At 36.9% G+C, this 20,323-nt stretch overlaps 1 protein-coding gene across 1 annotated transcript in view; it reads right to left on the bottom strand.

Moving 5' to 3' along the window:
• Window positions 1-20,323, bottom strand: part of EYS (eyes shut homolog) — a 1,407,877-nt gene that overhangs the window by 937,526 nt on the left and 450,028 nt on the right. Inside the window, 3 exon segments of the mRNA XM_046639782.1 lie at window positions 762-869; window positions 1,059-1,155; window positions 10,151-10,410. Coding sequence (XP_046495738.1) covers window positions 762-869; window positions 1,059-1,155; window positions 10,151-10,410 — 465 coding nt within the window.

The following is a 20,323-nucleotide window of genomic DNA, read 5'->3' as shown; positions in this document are numbered from 1 at the left end:
AAATGTATGAGAAAATGCTCAACCTCGTAAGTTATCATAGGAATGCAGAGAAAAACTACAAGGCGTTATAATTTTACATACAGCAGATAAGCCCAAATGGAACATTCTGACAATGCTAATAGGAAAATTTATTCACTTTTGTTGAGTATGAATGTTCAATTTTCAAAATGAAATGGGAAAAAAATGATACGGTAAACGTGAAAATGTCTACCCAATGATCCAACTATTCTATTTCTAGGTATGAAAACTAGAGTACCATCAGTATTTCTGTATTTGGAGAAATACTTGAAAACTGTAATAGTATTATTATTGGTGAGGAAAATAACCCAAATATCCATGACCAAGAGAATGACAAATAAATGTTGGCATATATTTAAGATGGAATATTCTACAATAGTTAAAAATGAACAACAGATACATACATTAACAAATAATGCTGAAATGTCATGTTCAACAAAATGAACTATTTCAGAAAACTATACACAATATTATTTAACTTATATTGATATTCAAACTCAAGAGCATTTTGTTCAGGCATATGCACAAATAGTTAGTACTGTAAATTAAAGCAAAGGCAGGAAACATAAATTCAGGATATTCAATACAACTGGGTGGGAGGGCAGCCGAGTTCTTGCCAAGAAGGACAAGAGTATCGGCATTGTTCTGCTCCTTACGTTGCATGATGGGTACACATATGTTCACCTTACATCTATTAAATTTCACATATAAAATAGTTGATTCAGTAAAAAGCAGCCTCTAACCTGTTTGTTAGATCCACACAGGTTCCATTATTTTTGCAAGGTTTAGAGGAACACTCATTAGTTTCAATTTCACACAGAGGTCCAGAAAATCCGGGTCTGCAAACACACCTTTTAAAGAAGAAATTTAATAACTCTATTAATATAAATGTATAAAGTTGAAGCTTAAAATAATGGTATCATGGCAAAATGTTAATAAACAGAAATGTGCAATTTGTCAGTTGGAATTATAAATATGCATACATTTAGATACATCTAGATGCTAAAACACACATCTAGATATTATTTGGTTTTCTCTACCTGAAACTGTTGACCCCATCTTCACAGTCACCATAATTCTGGCAGGGAAGAGAGAAGCACTCATTCGTGTTAATTTCACAGTGTTCACCTTCAAATCCTGCAAGAGAGATGAGATGGGTATGGATGAGCAATCCTCACTTTCGAGTGTGAAAATCAGAATCAGTAGTAAAGAGTCTGGAGAATATGCTCATAATGGAAGCTAAAAAAAAAAAAAAAAAAGAACCACCTTATCTCTGGCTTCTCATACAATTCTATTTCACATAACGTATAAATAAAATTATGCTAGTTTCTAATTAATGAGCTCAAATGAAAGAACCAAGGAAGGAACACTTTACTAAATCCCCTGGGAAAGTCGAGTTGTTGCTAATGTCGCTGTTGTTTGAAGGTATTTAAATGTTTGAGCAAGAAGAATTGAAACGATCTGGAAAGCAAATGAATTAATGTGATGACCAATCTTAAAGTAAAATTGAGCTCCAGTGATCAAATTTATTCAAGGCAGTTAGCAGATGAGGCAAATTATTTAATTGCTTTTCGTATCCAAGTGATTCACAGAAAACAAATTATTTTGAGTCATAGCTACATAATCAGTCAGCCATTTAAACACATGCCAGTTATATTTTTAAAAAAACAAAGAACATGAAAGAAAATTATACAGACTGATAAGAGAGGCAGTTGTGATTATTTCAACATTTCTATGAGAAAAACTCAGCAAGATATCACTTTTTAATACATTAAATATTCAGTATTTTCTGATGATCATTTAAACAATTATTTCCATGATTATATATTGACTAGGTAAAACAAAATATATACTTATACTCCTTTTTATTGATAATATTTATTCTATACTAGTAGAAAATGTAAGAAACAAGAGGATTTTCCTTTGTCTTGTTTTTTCAGTGATATAACTAAGCACCAAATAATAGCAGTGACATTATAAATGTCAATCTCTGCTCAGATTTATTTAGCTTGAGGAACAGAGGTCATTCAAGTTACTGGAAGAACATTGTGTTTATTATTGGCCTACACACAGACTAGGAGTGGAACTGAGAAGCACCTGAAGGGAGGGAGGTCTAGCTACCCATGATGGCCGCCGTCCTCCCTTAGTGCCTTCTCATGTAGTCCCTCTGCTTTCTATCTTCAAAGACCTCTTCAAGTGAAAGCTTGTGCTACTGGCATGCAGCTGACGGAGCACAGCTTCCTTGGTCTCCATCTCTGTATCCTGACCTTTCAGCTGCAGCACCTACTGCTCAGTGGAAAATCCCCTCAGTATTTCCTCACTCAGATGCCCGTGAGAGAAGATGGGACCAGCCTTCTTTATCTTTTCACATCACACCATGCCACGAGCTACTGCCATTCTCTGTGGTGTCTACCATCAGGTCAAGTGCCAAACCCACTTCTCGTTGGAGACTGGGAAGTTGGTACCACGTCTTGTGATATCTGGCTTCCTCTTTAGCAGAAGAGAATATGAAATTCTAAAAATTACTTAACCAAAAAGAAAATCAGAGGAACAAAGTAGTGATACAACAAGCAGAAAACAAATCACAAGATGGTTTATTTAAAGCCTAAATGTCAATAATTACATGAAATATGATTTTAAAAAACACTCCAATGACAAGGCAGAGACAGAGTAAATAAAATAACAGAACCAGCTACATGGTATCTACGAGAAATTCACTTTAGAGACAATGATAGGTTAAAAGTAGAAAGATGGTCTGAAGATGCACATGGACGCCATAAGAAACCAGGAGTGCCTGTGTGACCAGCAGACCTACTAGTCTTCAGGACAAGCATCAGGACTAATTTGTCCTATTTTATTTTCACTCAATTGTTGAATTCTTCAAGTTAAACATTGATGTTGCACTCTTATAATTTCATTCATGCACTAGATGTTGTATCCGTTAAACCAAAATTAAAACCAAACCATTACCAAAATTAAAATTAAAAGCAAAATTAAAAACCAAGCATTAACACCAAAATTAAAATGCGTTATTTCCAAGTTAATATGGTTCTCCTAATTCTATTTATTTATTTATCTATTTTGAGGAAGATTAGCCCTGAGCTAACGTCCGCTGCCAATCCTTCTCTTTTTTGCTGAGGAAGACTGGCCCTGAGCTAACATCTGTGCCCATCTTCCTCTGTTTTATACGTGGAGATGCCTGCCACAGCATGACTTGATAAGTGGTGTGTAGGTCCACTCCCAGGATGCAAATTTCTGAACCCCGGGGCCACCAACGCAGAGTGCGAGAACTTAATCACTGCATCACTGGGCTGGCCCTTAGTTCTCCCAATTTTAGATGTGCAAGTTATTATTCTAACACACTTCACCAGTCATCCATCACTTTTGCTGCTATATTTAAACTGCAAATATCATAGTACAGTTATAAGTAACATAATAAACTATTTCTTTAAATATTTAGTTGTAGTTAAATTTGTCTATAAGTTAGGGGCTGGCCCGGTGGTGCAGTGGTTAAGTTCACATGTTCCGCTTCTCAGCAGCCTGGAGTTCGCCAATTCGGACCCTGGGTGTGGACATGGCACCGCTTGGCACGCCATGCTGTGGTAGGCGTCCCACATATAAAGTAGAGGAAGATGAGCATGGACGTTAGCTCGGGGCCAGTCTTCCTCAGCAAAAAGAGGAGGACTGGCAGTAGTTAGCTCAGGGCTAATCTTCCTCAAAAAAAATTTGTTTACAACTTAAAGATTTATTTAGAAAGCTGGATGCATTCCACCATTCCTACTTTTAGCATGACTAGCTTCCTCTGGGAGGCAGGGCAATTTGACACTAAGATCCTTCTTAGAAATGTTCTTCTGAGGCACGGGTAGTCAGGGACATTGGCCAGCTAGAGCAGTGCCGGTGTGCCTGCCTGCGTTCAGCTGGTGATGCATTGGAAGAACATTCAGGACCTGGGAGCTTGGATAGCTCACAGGATAACCTTGTTTTCCTGATTTTGCCTGATTCATTTAGTTTGACATTTCTGAGATGGAGCTTTGTTACCAACTAGAAACATATGTCAATGGGCTGAGGAAATGAGATTGCTGAAATGCTGTAGACATTAGGAGAAAAAATAAAGCAGGCATGGACTGCATTTAAAATAAACCAAAGCTTTGCTGAGAAAGGTTATGCTTTGGGGATATAAAGGAGTGGAAAGTATATACACTTAGTTCCAAATTAAATTTTCCATGGTCCTTGGTGTTAGAAGTTGATTTTTATTCCTGTGAAGGATACTTGCTTTGAATATACACAGTACAACTAAAAGTCTGTCAAAACTGAAAGTACAGTGAATTCAGTCTATGCTGTTCCCCTGTTATTTATCCCTATCCAGAACTATCCAGCTGACCCTATGTTACTAACTGCAGTAGAATTTTTATACACAAGTAAGGAGGCGTTCTCAGACAGACGCTCTCTTGATCCTTTTCTTACAGTGTCTTGCCTGTGTATTGTCCCAGCAAATGCACATGACTGGTTAATAAATGGTATTTTTACACTTCCCAATTCCCCAAAACACATCACAAAATAAGTTACTAAACCTACTGCTTAAATTCAGGAGCTAAATCAATGTCGATTATAAGTATAGTTTTTAAATTACTTAACATTTTCTAAGTTCTAAGAACTGTAGCCTTTTTATACCTGATCCTCTAGCATGGATACAATAAAACAAAATACATTAACAACCGTTAGGTTTTCACAAAACTGCTTTAGGAAACATTTTATCTTTTAGGGCTATGCTTTGAGAATTCTCACATCAGAAGTAGTATCAGTTGGAGTAATTAGAAATGAAGGTAAATAGGGAAAAGCTAGAGTATATCTTTCACGTATTCAAACAAAGTAGTGTAAAAACCACACATTTTAAAATAAAAACTAAAAATATTAAAATTGTTTTCAAAAGTATTAGAAAGGCAGTATTTTTATTCTTCTTAATTAAAATCTTTAATTTCCATAGATTTTAAAACTTTATGAAAACAGAAAAAGATTTCTCTCTTGGCAAGTCAGAAATATTTTTTTAACTATTGTTTTCTTTGTATTTTAAAACAAGATAATAAAAATGTTAATATTTTCTTAAAAATTAACCAATATTACTAAATAGTTGCAGAGGTAACTTTAAAAACTATGAAATATGAAAAGATGGAACTAAAATTTCCAATAGACCCTGCTAAGGTTTTTTAACACTGATTTTAAGTAAACTTTTAGGAAATGAATATGAAAGCTAATATTTTAAATGTAAGAAATTTTGACATGTTTTAAAGTTAATTGACAACAATATATATAATCTTGGAAGAACTTCCCTGCTATAAATGTCCACAGCTATTTAAATCGAACAGATATATGTTACTACATGAGCACAGGCTTTTAATTGTCAACACAGTAATTTTTCATTTAGACAAACTATTTTGACAAGAGACACATTTATTTGCTGCTCAGAATTATACACCTTAGGAAATGTGGCATTATCATGATAGTAGTACACACACTGGAGCAATAGACACATTTAAATGCAACTGCTTGCCTCCTCTGTTGTACAGATCCATCAAGCTTAGACTCCCAGTTGTAAATCAATGGCACATGTAAATGATCTGATTCTTCCTTTCACTACAACGTCTTATATGGAGTCTTTTCCACATTTAATCCTCTGTAAAGGATCATTTAAAGAAACTTTTGCTCCTTTCACCGTGGAGATGTGGACGAAGTGGCTACATTTGAAAACTAAGCCCTTTCAACTGAATTAAAAGTATTTGACAGGGTGATACTTTTGCCTGTAAACTGAGACATAATTCAAAGTAGAGAGACAGAGAATCTTTCCTAAAGAGAATATTAGAAAAGAAATATGTTTTAAGAATAAAATGATTTTAGATCTCTCACTGTATACACACACGTTAGTACAGAGACCCTACTGAACGCTGTACACACAGACAGTCAAGTGCATTTCATCTAGAGTCACATCTAACTCTCTCACGTCATTTTTATATTCCATTCCTACCAGCCTGAGGTTGAACTCACTTTATTCAATCTCTCCTACTTAATGAGCTCTTTCCCTTCATTTATGCATTAGCCATTGCTCTTTCGATCACACACAATGTAAAGAAAAACACTAACTTAGGCAAGGAATGGGATTTCTTGGCAGCCTAGCTGGGAAGGATAGCGGCAGTTTGCAGAAGTGAAGAAAGAGCTATAGGAACAACCAGGAGTTCTTTCACAAGCACGTCTCTCCGACTGCGTACAGATCTCCATATCGCCAAAGGAACACGGTGCTGGCTGCACCAACGGAATGACTCCATCAGAAGGAGAAAGCTGCTTCTCTCAGCCTCAATTCCAAGGAAGCGTTCTGCATGGCAATCTCCCAGTCCCATGCCCAGACTTGGATCAACTATAATTTCCAGAGGGACGGGGTTTGCTATGTGTCTTAGCTTGAATTCTTCCAAAAGAAGACTCTAAGATGATGATTTGTTCACAAATAACTTATTTAAGAGGTGACCCCAGAAATTATTGCAAGGGAGCGGGGAAATAAAATGTGAGAAGGAGTGGTTTAAAAAGTAGGTTATTGCTGTGGGCAACTGAGGCTGCTGGAGATCCTCTTAGAAATCATATGGAACACAACTCGGAGTTGTTACACTAAACAAGAAAGCTGGGGTATACATCCACAAATCCTCTTTCCTTGTGCATATCTCTGTCATGAATGGAAAAGCTCTTACTACATTGTACTTTAACGGTTACTTAACTTATGTGTCTTTCCCTTGAACTTTAAATTCCTTGAGGGCATGTCTTGGCCATCTTTAATTTCTCCAGAATCTGTCTCAAGACTTGACACATGGTAGGAAATCAATATATATTTGTTGAATCAGTTAATAAAGAATACACTTTTGAGATTTCTAGAACACTACCAGCATGCAGTTGCAAGACTGACATGTGTTGCATACAGAGCATAGTTTATAGAGGCAAAAAAAAAAATTATGTGTATTATAAAATAAATTTTGAGGTATGTAAATTTATTTCACACTATACTACCAAAGCTCCCACTACTGGGGGACCAAGAATAAACCCCACTGTTTCGAGAAATCTTATGAAATTACATTTGCCTTTCTATGTGCTATTTTTATATTTATTAAAGCACTGATATTTTTTATCATAGAAATTGTTTAAACAAATAAGATTATGTACAAAACAAACCTGTATTGAATAATTACTGCTAAATGCTCCTCTGCCTACCTATTTTCCACTAGGAAATGTTCAGTTTCATAGGGACCAAATTAAGTCACCTCAGTTCTAATCAGAAGACAGAGCATTGCCCTTACTTTCTCTCACAAAACATAATCACAATAGGTCTGATGTCTTACTACATCTATAATTTTTAAATAGCTCACATTGCACCAAAATGGATTAGATTGTTTTGACAATAAATTTCAATCACACTAACCAACATAGTGTACCTGTTAAGCAATCAATTTGGCATAAATCAAAGTACCAATTATTTTACTTGCTGGATCTGCAGGGTGAATTTTAATGCCATTTATAATTTAGCTGTCTAGTATGTAATCATATTATTACCCTGGCTCTGCGATTTTATTCATACTCATACTGAAATTGTGATAGACCCTAAAGGTTGACTAAAAACCATGACCAGAATTCTGGAGATACATGTGCTGAACTGTCACACTTTAAGCCTTAAGACTTTTCTCATGACCCACCATGTCCTAGTCGGTTGACAGAACATCAACAACTTTCAAAGAGTTCCAGTGGAGCTTCCACACCCTGTATCTGTATAAGAAGCGAAATCTTGGAATTTTTCATGGTTTTAAATTTCAGTAATTTTTAAAATGGAATTTGATCAGAATGTTTTCTTTAAAAAGTGATGTAATGGCTTTGACATATACCCTATTTTAAATAACAGCCATTAAAGTAACTCAGGTCATAATGTCTAAAATATCCCATAGTTGATCTCTTGTCAATATTCTGACGTAGTTTTTTAAAGCAATGTCACAGTCCTTAGTCTGTGATCTGCTAGAGGCTGAACTACTAAAGGAACATTACCCACACATTTTTATGGTAGTTAGACCTGACCTACGGAAGCTTACTCCTATCATTTCTCGGTTTAGAAACATATTTTTCAATCTCAAATATATACATGGAGCAAAATAGTTTAGAAATGATGTCCACTTCAAATATCTCTGTGCCGAGTCACAATTAGAAAGGGATGAACACATGAGTGGTTGCGTCCGCCCGCCACTCTGTCAAAAGCATTGACTTAAGTAGTCCTGTTTCTCTGGAAGCCTTAAGTGGAAGGATGAAGTTCCAAGAAAAAAAATAAGATTCTACTTACATACAATGGTGAAATCTAAATTGTCCCCAAGACCTTTTTGTGGCTGCTCATGAGAATGGAAAATCTTAGTAGTAGTATAACAGGAGATAAGGTTTGGTGGTATCTCTGAACTTATTTTCCCCTCATTCCACAACAGGAAAGGAATCTCACTAGATTATAGAAATTCATTAAATGAATTTATGAATTGAATTATCAAAACTATTATGATTTGGATAAACATGCCTTCTTCTGGAAAATTATCTCTGGTGAAAATAGAGGAAATTTTATTTAAACTGAGGAAATATACTGCTGCCCCTCCATAAATATTGATCTATTACTTATATTCTGAGAATCTGTTAGTGGGATGAGTAAAGCACCATGGAATAATGCTGCTCAAAAAATTAGCTCTTCTGCTGCTATTGAACAATTTTTCAAAAAACTTCACTACCAATCTTTGTTAAAAGGAAAATCACTCATTTAAATGATGTACTTCACAGTTAGTGAGGTTTGCAAAGCATCAAACGCTCCTCTCACATTGTTTCCTGTCTTTCTTTTCCTGCTTCTTTCCTGAAAATATCTTTCCGTATGCTCTATATGTCCACGTTATGTGCTATATAGAGCCCATGTCATTTTTGCAAAAACAATTACTAATAGCTCCCCAGTTTCTAGTTCCAATTCCACGGAAGGCCCAGAAGTTTCTGTCATGTACATAGAATTTGCCTCTATATCCTTATAATAGATTACCTTACGTGCTCAGGAAGATGTAAATAGTTTGTAAAAAAAAACGGAATTAGCTTTGACTAAGATAACTCTTAAATGATATGGTCTAAGCTGGCCTTTTGGGGCAGAAGAGTAAATAAGTGTTGCGTTTATCTTTAAAGGACTTCTATTGCAGTGGAGCCAGTAAGAAGGAAAGAGATATGAACATATAAGTGGTTATGAGAAAATAACCAGCAGTTGTAGACCTCTTGACACAATATGGTTTTACACTGTGTTTACGGCACATTCCAGTTACACTGAAACCTGTGACGTGCTGGTTTTATGTTAGAAGCATTCCTGCTGAAGGTGGTAATGGCTCTTGCACAGCCAGCAGTATGTGAGCAGTAAATATTTACCCAAACCACCTGTGTACTGATCAGACCTCTTTCAGTTACAGGTGAAGAGATCCCAGTCAAGCATCGTTAGTGATAATAGTTGAAGTTATTGGCTGATCTGACCCAGAAAGCCAGAAGCAGCCTGACGTCAGGTATGGCTGGATTCAGGGGCTTCATAATGTCCTTTGATCAGCTCATTCTCTCTCTCACATGGGCTCTCTCCCACGGTACAAGGTAGCCACCAGAGTCACATGATACTGGTTGAGCAATTTAAGTAGAAAGAAGTGATGTTCATAGATAAGTCCAGGAGAAAAGTTACAGTGAAGCATCTGATTGCCCTGGATTGTACCTATGCCCATTTCTAACTAACTGCTATTGTCAGGAACACTACACGGACAAGATTACTCAGAAAAGAGAAATTGAATGAGAGAGGATCTCTGAAACAAAGCAAAAACGAAAAAGAGCCAAAAGCCACAAAGTTTCAGCTTTGTCCCTTTCCTGCTATGCTATTTAGGTTAACTTTTTAGATTATTTCCCCAGTATTATGTGTCCCAGTAGATTTATATACCTGATTTGGAGCAGATACTCCCCCATCCTCCAATGTATTTAGGTTTTCTCTCACCCGTTCTTAAGAAGTCATCTCCCATAGGGACAAAACCAAACCAAAATGAAATAAAACATTAAAACAAATATAAGCTCTTACCTTCTCTACAAACACAGTAACGTTGTCCATCTACCAAAGTCAAGCACGTTGCATTGTTTCTGCAAGGGTCATTGAGTGGATCACAGGAGCTACGATATTCCTGGCAAAATTTTCCCGTGAAAAAGGGTGGGCACAGGCATACAAATTGCCCTGGGATGGTTGATTCATGACAGAGGGCTCCATTCAGGCATGGGTCAGAGTCACATTCATTGATTTCCTCACTACAGTTTTGTCCAGTCCAGCCAGATGTACATTCACAGCTGAAATACAATTTTAAAAAATATGAACAATGCTGTTCCAAATTTATTCTTTGCATTTTCAATGTAATTACTACATTGAATTAATACGATTTTTTATTTATAGCAAGATTAATAAATTATATGTACTTTAAACATATTGTTCACCTAATTTCGTGAGACAATTTAATGTGTTTTCCTGCCAAACTGACTGCACTGGCTGAAATAAGATTTAAGAAGCATTTGGTAAGTTTCTAACATAGTCAGGCCACTGAGATGTACCAGAGAACAACAGTGCTATCAATTTCAATTTTAGCAACTATTGAGCTGAATTACCAACTATGAAAATTTCCTCAATTATTTCTCTTATGTAAAATGATTTTTTACACATGGGATCACTGTTTATAAGCCTGAGACGATATTTAATTCAATGTCTTTAGCACATGTGATTCTTATAACTGCCAGAGTATTTACAGCAAGATGCTCCTTTAGGTTAAGCATCCATTTTTTGTCTCTGTTTTTGTATGTTTTTAAAAACAACTTTCCCATTAAAATTTGAATAATGTGGGAAAATTGAAGAGAAAGGAGACAAATAAAAGTAAAGCATTCGGATCCCAGCTGTACGTCACAGACTCAGTCTGACCCTCAACCATCCAGCATCTGTCATTCTCTTGGAAATTTTTGACTTCAAATAGCACTTTAGCCAAACATTTTCCATCAAAGTAACTAGTTCTGATCCTAAGAACAGCAGAATTCCTACAGGGCAGGAAAAAGGGTTTTCCATGTAAGGTATTCAAATAAAGCAAATACGTAATAATGAAACCTGCAGACGTGGAGCCCATGCGAAGATTGTCAATCAACTGGTTGAGTGGAAGTCAATTGTAAACAGTGGGTGGGTTCAGAGAGGGAACTCCTGTCAATCTGTGGGCAGGATGGAGCTCCAAATCTTGGGTAAATGTACTACCTGACAAGTAACAAATCATGGCACAAGGCAGAGGAGATAGTAAAGAATTATTTTTTGAAAACAAATTTCCTTTACTAATAGATTAGATATTCAAGACAACTTGAAAAATCTATTACGTGCTAAAACATGTAATTTGCTCCGTGATAAGCAATATCTTGCTAAAGAAAAAAAAAAAAGAAAAGAAAAGGAAGAAAGGGAGAGAAAATGAATCAAGCAATCAATCACCTCTTTTGCAGTGTCAAAGCCCCAGGAATACCCAGACCCTTTTGTGCTAACAAACACAGAGGACACCGACAGAGCGGGAGGAGATGCTGAACGATCGGCTTGCACCAGTACTTGAAATTGAACTCCAAATAAATATAGTTGTCATTGAAATAAATACTAAATTGAATAAGGGGCAAGATGGTTTTAGGCATAATTGACTAACAATGTGTTTACTAGCTCAATAATATTAAACCTAATTAAAAAAACAGTGTTATTTACAGTTATTTTTTTTTTTTTAATTTGGTAATGGGCAGAAAGTGCTACCATGCAAACTGAGTATTTCTTGTAAGGTGTGTTTGTATAAGGCAAACTTTACAACTGAAATAATTCGTACCTTTGAAATATAAAAATATAAATATGAGTGTTATTTCCTTTCAGAATGAGTAAATAGCCTTTATATTTTTACTTTCCTCCCTAAAAAGTAATGACATTATGTTGGTGACTAGCCATCCTAGTTGGCCTGGACAGTCCTGGCTTAGGTCTATTGTCCCAGCATACTTATTTTCAGGGCACTCTTTCACTTACAGAACTAAGATGCTATCCTCTTCGTCTTTGATTATCTCCTATATCCCTTAATGAAGCAGAATATTTTCCAAAGAAGGCTATACTATCACTTATTTACTAATCCTGCACATGATTTTACCTTGCTCTAAAATTTGCTTGCCACACTCTTTAGAAATTCCTCACATATGGTAGCTTGTATTATAAACATTTGCATGGGTTGCCACTATTAAGCTTCTGGTTCCTTGATGTGTAGGAATCATCTGAATCTCCATATTCTTATGTACAATGTAAATTAAAAATATGATAAATATTAATTAATATAAGCTCTTTGTTTAGAATCATACAGACTTACCTGAATTGTTTCATTTGGGAAATTGAGGGCCAGAGAGCATAATAAAATTGGTAATCTTAGAGAATTGTTGTAAAGATTAAATGAGATAATGAAGAAAAAGTGTATATAGTAACTGGCATCAACAATGCCTAGTCTCCTACAGTGGTTACTAGGAGCTTTCACAGAATTTTCAACACCTTTGTTAGGGGCCGGCCCCGTGGCTGAGTGGTTGAGTTCGCATGCTCTGCTTTGGCCCAGGGTTTCGCCCATTCCGATCCCAGGCGCCGATGTAGCACCACTCATCAAGCCATGCTGAGGTGGCGTCCCACACGCCACAACTAGAAGGATCCACAGCTAGAATATACAGCTATGTACTGGGGGGTTTTGGGGAGAAGAAGGAAAAATTTTAAAAAAAATTTGAAAAACCGTTGTTACCCTATTTATGCCTAAATAAAATATGCATCTCAACAACAGGGATTGCTTCAATATCTAGTGGCACTTTTCATTTATTTGTCAAACCACATCACATTATACCACATCATATTGAAAACTGTCCAATATATTATCCAATTTGATGCCTCCCGTGAAGCTTTGAAATCAGTGCAAGAAGTATTCCTACTTTCACTTTGCAGATGAGCTAGCTGGAGCTGCAAAGGATAAAGGTGATTTAGCCAAAGTCCCATAGTTAGCAAACCTGAGATCAGAAACCCAGACCTCTTCCTCTCAGCTTCTCTCTTTTCTTTCTTCCTTTTTCTTTTTTGCAGGTCTCAAATCCATTATAAGACCATTAAACATTTCGTGAAATAATGTTAAAATTTGGAATCACCAAAGTCCAACAGAAGAGCTTCAGTGCATTTATCTTACTTGAAGTAACTTTACTTCTGAGGGGCATTGCACAATAGTTATCTTTTTATTTCTCTTGTATTCTTTCATGAGTATGTAATTTCAACGTGTCTATTTTAAAAGAGTTCTCTGTGAATAGCCGACAATGCTTGAATATGTAGCATATGTGCTGAAGGTTTGTTTTATCTTCTCAAATAACAGGTGGCCCAAGATTTCATGTGGTGTTATTACAAGGATCAAATCCTCAGGAAAGCATCTGGCCATATGTCAATAGGAGTGATGAAGCCAAGGCTGAGGTCTATGGAGATGAGTGGATATTTTGTAGAAAATAAACTTTTAAGAAGCAAAGTCACTGGTAGTAACTGACAATCAGACCCTCATGTTTGTATATTTGAATCTGCTTTTGTACGTATCAGAGAAACTGGTCTTTGATGGATGGACAAACATATTTTATGTGAGAGCTTTAATCTGGTTTTTACATTGTACCATGAAATAATTTGAAGATTCAGTGTGATCTGGCAGGGATTTTCCAAACTCACAGCTAGAAGAGGAGTCTTTATGGATTAAAAGAACAAACAAGCAAAAACATATATCCTGTGACTTTTCAAGTGTACAATTTCTAGTAGTAAACACTTGAAAACTAATTTAATGTGCGCTTAAAGGTAGACTAATATATTCTAATTTGCTGTCTTTGCTAGTGAGGGAACCAAAAACCCACTGGCATAAAATACATTGAACTCCTTCTAAGTAAGAACATTTCAATTATTTTTTTTCTTTTTTTCTTTTTGGTGAGGAAGATTGGTCCTAATGCCAATATTCCTCTTTTTGCTTGAGGAAGTGTTGTTGAGCTAAGATCTGTGCCAATCTTCCTCTATTATGTATGCGGGACGCCACCTCAGCATGGTTTGATGAGTGGTACACAAATCCGCACCTGGGATCTGAACCCATGAACCCGATGCTATGAAGAGGAGCATGTGAACTTAACCACTATGCCACTGGCCTGGCCCTAGCATTTCAGTTCTTAAATGTTGATTTAAAGTATCAAAGCTAATAAGAGAAAATAAAGTAGATGGCATTGTTATAAAATAGGAAAAAAAGAGTGTTCACCAAAGAAATTCATTAGCTTAAAAACTCTTAGTAGATTCCAATTTCTGAATATTAACCATTCTATATGCATACCTTCCCATAAATATAGATATGCAATGATTAAATATTGTTCAGCAATATTTATCTGTGTTTGAACATGTTTTGTATAGGTATACCAACTTTTTTGGATATAAACATAAATTTAAATCTAATAGTATCCATAACTTAAAAGAATATTTTCCTATAAAGATTAGTTCATTTATTTTTTTTGCAGCCGTTACCTGTATGCAAAATAAAATCCCAACCATGCTAGTAGGTGAAAGACAAATGATAAGATTTTAAGTAATAAAATCGTATTACTTTTTTAATATCTTAAAACATTGAGGGTATAAGAAAAAGAAGAAATAAAAAATATGGGTTGCCCAACTAAGTCATTCATTCTTTATTTTATTGTTTTTTCCATTCACCTATTTGCTTTTTCAATTAGTTATATCATCAGGTGTGCCGTCAACAACACTATATAAACAGTGAATTACAAGACGGCCACTGCCATGCTCTTAACCATTGCAATCCTCTTGGGGAAAAAAGTAAAAAACCATCTAGCTTATTTGGACTGGTAAAATTTATTTCAAAGAAACTTTTAATTTTATTAGTAAACAATAAAAGTAGAAAACAAGATTAAATACCACTCTGAAGAACAGCATGAAGACGTTAAGAAGTAAAAACGTACGGGAAGACGAATACGGTGGGCTAAATATGGAGATGGCCTAAAAAGTGACAGCAGGGAAAGGCTGCACCCCACAACAATGAAACTAAGCTATTTTGCATTCTATTCCTGAAGATATTTAAGGTTCTGTTGTGGTTGTTTTAAAGTATGGTCATAACACAATTAGACTGAGTTTTGTTGAGGCAGATTAGCCTTAAGCTAACATCTGCTGCCAATCCTCCTCTTTTTGCTGAGGAAGACCGGCCCTGAGCTAACATCCGTGCTCATCTTCCTCTACTTTGTATGTGGGATGCCTGCCACAGCATGGCTTGACAAGCAGTGCATAGATCCACACCCAGGATCCAAACAAGTGAACCCAAGGCCACCAAAGCGGAACGTGTGAACTTAACCACTGCACCACCGGGCTGGCCCACAATCAGATTGTTATAGAGGAAAAGACGGATTAAAATAAGGAGAGCTTGGTAGCACGAAGATCATTTAGGAAGGTATTTTTTTACTGCTGATAAGAGATTCTGAGAGCCCAAACCAAGGCAGGAAGAAGGTATACCAGATGCGAAGCACATTTCTGATGCTGGAGAGGACCTGGACAACGATTATCATAAGCTGAGGCGGCAGACTGAGTCATGGGAAGGATTCAGTGGATTTTAGCTTCAGTCTTGGAAAGATACTGGTGCCATCGGGTGAGACAGGGAATGACCTTGATAGGAATGGGAGAGGAGGAGAGGGTACTGATGCTTAGTACACAGTTGCACATTTTTTGCCATTGCGATCATAACATGAAAACCATAAGAAGGGAGCATTTTACCACTGACACAGATGATCAGATTTTATAGATTTTTTTAAAATCTACAGTGCACATAAATTCATCTCAAAAATGACTTTTTCAACAATAATCGGAATAAGATGAAATAAAACACTTGTATTAAAGGCTGACTGAAGACAGCTGAAGCTACCGTTTGTGAGTTTACCTACTGACCCAGGAATACGGCTAATGCAGTCAACATGAGCAGCATGAACGATTATATGACAACTTTAACCACAGCCTCAGTTCATATTTAAAATGCATCAAGGTGGCATCTTTAAATTCTTATATTTTATATTTCATTTATTTACCTTGATGGTGTGTGTGTGTGTATAAACACAGCAAATTGACAGTGCGTCAGTTTTCCTGAGTAAGTGTTGCTTCTGGCTCTTGGTTTTTCCCCAAACAGATCCTTTGGACAAGTCCATGTAAGTCTACTTTTAAATGTAATTTCCTAATTATTCAGAGAAACTTACAGTTGCACCTTTTTCACTCCTTAAAATTTTACTTAATTGTATGTATGCATGTGTCTATGTCTCTATAATATTTATACAAAAACACAGCTTGGGTAGGAGACAGACATCTAGAATACAAAACAAGACACAGAGTGTTACTTAAAAGAACTAAAGTCCTGAGATGGGGAACTTAAATTGATGAACATTTTCAAAATAATTCATAAATGTACAGTATGCCAGAATTTTTAAATGGAGAAACCATTTAAACTCCAAATTTAATAAGCATCAGACTAAGTCTCAAAAGAAAATCAACTGAGCAAGCAAAATACATTTAGAAAATGTATTACGTGTATGCAAACAGGAAATGAAATAAATCTTTGGTTTGTTGTCGGGAATAGCGTTATGATAAATGCTCTGTTACCAAATACATATAAATATATATATACATATATATATATATATATCCCCGAAAGTAGTAATACGTATAAGCAATATATACTAGACTAATTATACACTCAGTTCTAGGCTGTATGCATACGATACAACTAATTATGAACTGTAGCACAATTTTGGTTAGCCAATGTCAAAAATACACAGAAATAAACCTACTTAAGAAAGCTAAAAAGTATTCAGAGAAATAGAAATTACTATAGGCCCATTATTTCATTAAAATTTAAAATTATAGAACATCTCCTTTAGAAAGATCCAGATAGCACCCACATTGACTTTTACTTATTTTTAAAGGAGGTATGAGATTATAGAAAGAAATAAGAGAAACAGAGATGAGGGAGAGAGAAAAAGGGAGAAAGAAGGTGTGGCAGAGAAATCTCTGGTAAAGAAATGTCACTCCGGGGTCGCCCGTCTCAGAGGGGCTATGTGGAAAGTATTTATACATATGATCCTATTTCCTCACCAGCCCTTTCCTGGCACTTAATTAGTCAATTCCTGGAAGCTTGGAGAAATTAATGGTCCACATTAACTGAAGAAGAAATAACAGAATCATCATGGTAAAGCATGGCAAACAGTGGTAAACAGTGGAAAAAATAAAAAGCTCAGAAAAAAATGAGCACGCTAAACAATGTATTTTATGTGAGGCCACAAAAGTGAGGACATGTTCTGCAGGAGGACCTGGAGATTATACTTTTTATTCAAGTGCTAAGATATATGCTTTTCGGAAAGGCAGCCACTTCACTGAGAAGCTCAGTGTTGGCCATCCTCTGTAGGACAGGACTGATTATAGTAGATGCTGTTACCAAATTTGGCTCCCTGTAAGTAATGAGGATGGTAGGATTTTGGAATTTAAAAAGACCAGGTGGTGGCACATAATATAATGATCACCATGATTATAATGATCACCAAGGTTAAAGAGGTAGTCGGGCGGCCCTGATCCTTGGAGAACTATGGAGACACTTAGAACACCTTGTCTCCGGGGGCAAGATAGAGTGGTAGACAGCAAGGATACTCTTCAATCTACACAATAAAAATAAATCAAGAATGGGTGATTAGGAGGCTGAGGGCAGCTCTTCCTGCTAAAAATAATGATCCTTTGCCCAGTTTTCAGACCTCGAACACACTGATTGAAGGAGAGGCCAAGTGCCCAGGAGAAAACACCCTACAACACTACAGCAAGATGCAGAAATGATTCCCATGGCCACTGACTTTTGTAACTACACTTAAAAGAAAGAAGGCCAAACATTTGAAGGATGTTGGACTTAAGTTCAATTTGTCATTGACACTTGGATTTCTGAGGCTTCATTGCCCTGGTGTTAGAACGAGGGCATATGGAGGCAAGGGAATAAATGCACCTGGCCCAGGTGTAGCTCACAGTGGGTCCACTGCTTCCAGTTGTCGTTTCTCTAGTCCCTGAATATATACTTGGAATGGACTTAACATTTTGTTTGGTAGAACCCTCATGTCATTCTTTGCTTGGGCATTAGAACTATGGGCACTGCAAACTGGAAGCCTTCAAACCTGTCTCCCCACTTAGACTCCCTTCCCCCAGCCAGAACCATAAATTAAAAATAAGATAGGGGGGCTGGCCCCATGGCCAAGAGGTTAGGTTCGCGCGTTCCGCTGCAGGCGGCCCAGTGTTTCGTTGGTTTGAATCCTGGGCGCGGACATGACACTGCTCATCAAACCACGCTGAGGCAGCGTCCCACATGCCACAACTAGAAGGACCCACAACAAAGAATATACAACTATGTACCGGGGGGCTTTGGGGAGAAAAAGGAAAAAATAAAATCTTTAAAAAAAAAATAAAAAAATAAAAAAAAATAAGATAGAACTCTAGGGAAAAAGTAGAAATGGTGCCACGCTTGAGGACAAAAGGAGGGGCTACTATCATTTCTCTACTCTATTTGCCAGTTCTGTCCCTACAAAAAACACACATCACCTTGAGGATGACAGTGGATTACTCAAAACCAAGTAATAGCTCGATTGCTGCTGCTGTTGTTTCAGGTGTGGCACATTTGATTGAGCAGATTATCACTGCATCAGATGCTTGATATGTGGCCAAGAATGCGGAAAATCTCTGTGCCTGTCAAGTAGGAAGGTCAGAAACAGTGCATATTCATTTGGAACAGAAAACACTGCTCATTTAAGGTCTTGTCTCAAGGATACGTTATTTCTCCCACCCTCTATCATAATATAATCTGAAGGTAACAGGACCATCTGGACATTCTACAGGCTGTCACACTGATTCACTACGTTGAGGACATCACTTATTATGGTAGTCAAAATGGACAAATAATAAATGACAAATGTGACAAAAGCTTTGGGAAGATACACGTGCTACAGGAGATTAACCCTATGAAGACCCAGGGTCCTGTCACATAAGTTGTTCAAGATCCAATGTTTTGGAGCGTCTTGGGACATCTAATGCGAATTAAAGGCAAATTAGTATATCTTATAGCACACAAAACTAAGAGGGAAGCACAACACTTGGCATGCCTCTCTGGTTCTAGTGGCAGAAATATTGCTCTGCCCCATTCACATTGGAACAGAGACAGCTGGCAGCTTTGCATGAGTCCCAGAGCAGGAGAAGACTTGGTAAAAGATTCCAGCCCGAGTCCAAGGAGACTTGCCTTCTGCACTGTGATACTCAATGGGCTCTGTAGTACTAGAGGTCTCAGTGGAATTTGTGATGGCAAAAGATATCTTGCAAAGTTTATGGCAAGTCCCAGTAGGTGAATTATAACATAGACTGCAAGAGGTAGAGCGAGACCAGAGAGAGGCTAGTTGATGATAAAGAGATTATAAGGTGGTCAGGGGAGGAGGGAGATGAAGTATATTAGCTAAGCCCTGTGGAACAGCTCCAGGGGTAGGTGCAATAATTCATACTACTAATCTTTCCTTATAATTTATCCCAGGAAAAGAAGCTAACCAGAATCCTGAAGTAGCATCTTACAGAACTTATAAGGAGTAAGTGAATCTGAGGATATAAGATGTGGTTTCTTTTTTAAAAATTAATTATTTATCTTTATAGAGAGGTATAATTGATGCACATACAAAAATTGCACACCTTTAATGAGTAGATCTTGATGAGTTTGGACATATGTATACACGTGTGATACCATTACCATTGTAAAGGATATCCATCACCTCTAAAAATTTCATCGTGTTCTTTTGTGTGTGTTTGTGTGTGTGTTTTGTGGTAAGAACATTTAACATGGGATCTACCCTCGACCTATTTTAAAGCTCACGTGCTATATTATTAACTATAGGTGCTAGTGGATGCGTTCAATCCAGGACTGAAGCCCTCACTTCCCCAACTCCTGGAAACGTTGGTGGCTGACAGCTATGAGAATTGACCTCAGCTAGAAAGAGACACTTCACTCAAAGTGAGTCTTCTTTTCTTGGGACAGCTCACATCCAATGACTGACTGATGCATGGACGCAAAGACTAAGCCACCTTGTCTCAACGTGGAACAACTCTACTAGGTCATCCCTGTGCTAGAGCTCC

Source organism: Equus quagga, chromosome 15, assembly GCF_021613505.1.
Source record: "Equus quagga isolate Etosha38 chromosome 15, UCLA_HA_Equagga_1.0, whole genome shotgun sequence".
NCBI lineage: Eukaryota > Metazoa > Chordata > Mammalia > Perissodactyla > Equidae > Equus > Equus quagga.
This window is presented reverse-complemented; position numbering and strand designations above follow the sequence as displayed.